Below are 2,500 nucleotides of genomic sequence, written 5' to 3' on the forward strand. Positions count from 1 at the left end.
CTCTCTCGCTCTCTCTCTCTCTCTCTCTCTCTCTCTCTCTCTCTCTTTCTTTCTTTTAGTCTTTCTCTCCCCCCCCCCTCTCTCTCTCTCTCTCTCTTTCTTTCTTTCTTTCTATCTTTCTCTTCCCCCCCTCTCTCTCTTTATTTCTCTCTCTCTCTCTCTCTCTCTCTCTCTCTCTCTCTCTCTCTCTCTCTCTCTCTCTCTCTCTCTCTCTCTCTCTCTCTCTCTCTCTCTCTCTGCCTCTCTTTATCTCTCTCTATATATCTATCTATCTGTCTTTCTATTTCCCTCCCTCTCTCTCTCTTTCTCCTTTCTCTCTCTCTCTCTCTCTCTCTCTCTCTCTCTCTCTCTCTCTCTCTCTCTCTCTCTCTTTCTCTCTCTCTCTTTCTCTCTCTCTCTTTCTCTCTCTCTCATCCTTTTGAGATGTAAGTAACCACTAATCTCAATAAACTTGTCAAAGTAAAAGAAAAAATCTCTCTCTCTATCTATATCTCTCTTTTTTCTCTTGGAGATTAGGTTAACCTATTTTCCCTCAACGTGATGCAGCCTCCTGTCTTAATAAACATCAAAGTCACTCCTTCCCATTCCCCCTCTCTCCTTCCCTCCTTCTTTCATTTCCCCCTAACCCCTTCCTTCTCCCTCACCTCCTCCCATTTCATCTCCCTCCCTCCTTCTTCTTTACCTCCTGTCCCTTCCCCCTTCCCACCTCCTTCCCTTCCTCCCTTTCCACCTCCCCCCATCTCCTTATCCCTCCCTCCCTCCCACCCCTTCCCCCTCCACCCTTCCCACCTCCTTTTCCTTTTCCCTCATCCCCTGTCCCTTCTCCCTCCCTTTCCACCTCCCCTCACCTCCTTCTCCCTCCCATCCCTCCTACATCCTCCCTTCCCTCTCCCCCCTTCCCACCTCCTTCTCCCTCCCATCCCTCCTTCACCCTCCCACCCCTCCTTCCCACCTCCCCCCACCTCCTCCCCCCTTCCCCCATCCCCCTATTCCCCCCTTCCCACCTCCCTTTCCTTCCCTCCCTCCCCCCACCTCCTTCAACCCATCCCCCCCAATCCTTCCCCCCCCCATCCCCCCACTCCCCTACGTACCTGATAAGGTGACTCTGGCATGCCCTCCATGATAACAGTCATGTGCGCTGGATTCGGTGGGTATTCGTATTCTTCGGGCACCATGTACATCGACTGACGTACTTTCATTCCATCGTCGGTCAAACCTCGACTTACGACTTGCATTCTGTCGCCTGGAGTGGAGTGGAGTGGAGGGGAGTGGAGTGGAGTGTTTTTTAAGTAGTTTTGGGTATTTGTGAGTATTTTTTTTGTTTAGGTTCTTTTTTTTCTTTTTTTTTAGATTTGGGTCTTGTTTTTTTCTTTGTGGGGTTAACAGAGGGTTTTTAATGAAGTGTTTGATATTGGGATTTCAAAATGTTGGGGGGAGAGAGGGGGGAGAAAGGGGGAGAAAGAGAGAGGGGGGTGGGAAGAGAGAGAGAAGAGGAAAGAGAGAGAGAGAGAGAGAGAGAGAGAGAGAGAGAGAGAGAGAGAGAGAGAGAGAGAGAGAGAGAGAGAAAGAGAGAGAGAGAGACAGAGAGAGAGAGAGAGAGAGAGAGAAAGACAGAGACAGAGAGAGAGAGAGACAGAGACAGAGAGAGAGAGAGAAAGAGAGACAGAGAGAGAGATTAGAAAGAGAGAAAGATAATAAATAAGAAATACCCATCATAAGCTTGTGCGAATAAACCATTTCGTATCATAACACAAACTTTGTCATCTTTTTCTTTCGTTTTGTTTTCTACTTATCAGTTAAATACAAATGCTAGTTCCTTTTTAAGAATCTTTCCAACCTCATTATTTATTTTAAGATACGAAAGTACATTCGGATTTCTTATACTGTCATTTGATCTATAACTAAAGACACAAATTAGGAAAAAGAATCAGCGAATTAGGAAAGTTTCCCCTGGATATAGACATTTTTCTGATTTAACCTCAAGTTAAGAAAATTATAAAGAAAAAGAAAAACAAAAACAAATAGAGGCAGCACACACGCGTTCTTTAAATGATACATGTTTTTTTTTTCAGTTGCACTCTATCTGTATTCATAAGGATGATGTAATAGTCTATCAGTGGTTAACATCTTTAATTTACACAGTCATAACTCTTTACACGGAACCTCATTTGAGCTTCGACTAAGGTTTTCTGGTACATATATATACACACACATATGTGCGTGTGTGTGTGTGCGCGCGCGCGCGCGCGCGCGCGTGTGTGTGTGTGTGTGTGTGTGTGTGTGTGTGTGTGTGGACGGAATAAAACACTACCGTGTTGATGATATGGCAGAATAAAACGCCAAACACCATCTCATTTTATTAGAAAATGAGACAATAGTTTCGAAATCCACCCGGATTACCTCTTCATGTCTAATTTGTGTATAGTGTTTTTTCCTGCCATACACACACACACACACACACACACACACAACACACACAACGTCTTCTTGCTTCCAAATC

At 45.0% G+C, this 2,500-nt stretch overlaps 1 protein-coding gene across 1 annotated transcript in view; it reads right to left on the bottom strand.

Moving 5' to 3' along the window:
• The window catches only part of LOC122245899 (crustacyanin-C1 subunit), a 16,707-nt gene that overhangs the window by 6,528 nt on the left and 7,679 nt on the right, over window positions 1-2,500 (bottom strand). Inside the window, exon 3 of the mRNA XM_043004020.2 lies at window positions 1,092-1,243. Within this exon, the coding sequence (XP_042859954.2) occupies window positions 1,092-1,243 (152 nt within the window). The remainder of the gene's footprint in view (window positions 1-1,091; window positions 1,244-2,500) is intronic.

Source organism: Penaeus japonicus, unplaced genomic scaffold (assembly GCF_977035675.1).
Source record: "Penaeus japonicus unplaced genomic scaffold, GWHDUDI00000001_assembly GWHDUDI00000028, whole genome shotgun sequence".
Lineage (NCBI taxonomy): Eukaryota > Metazoa > Arthropoda > Malacostraca > Decapoda > Penaeidae > Penaeus > Penaeus japonicus.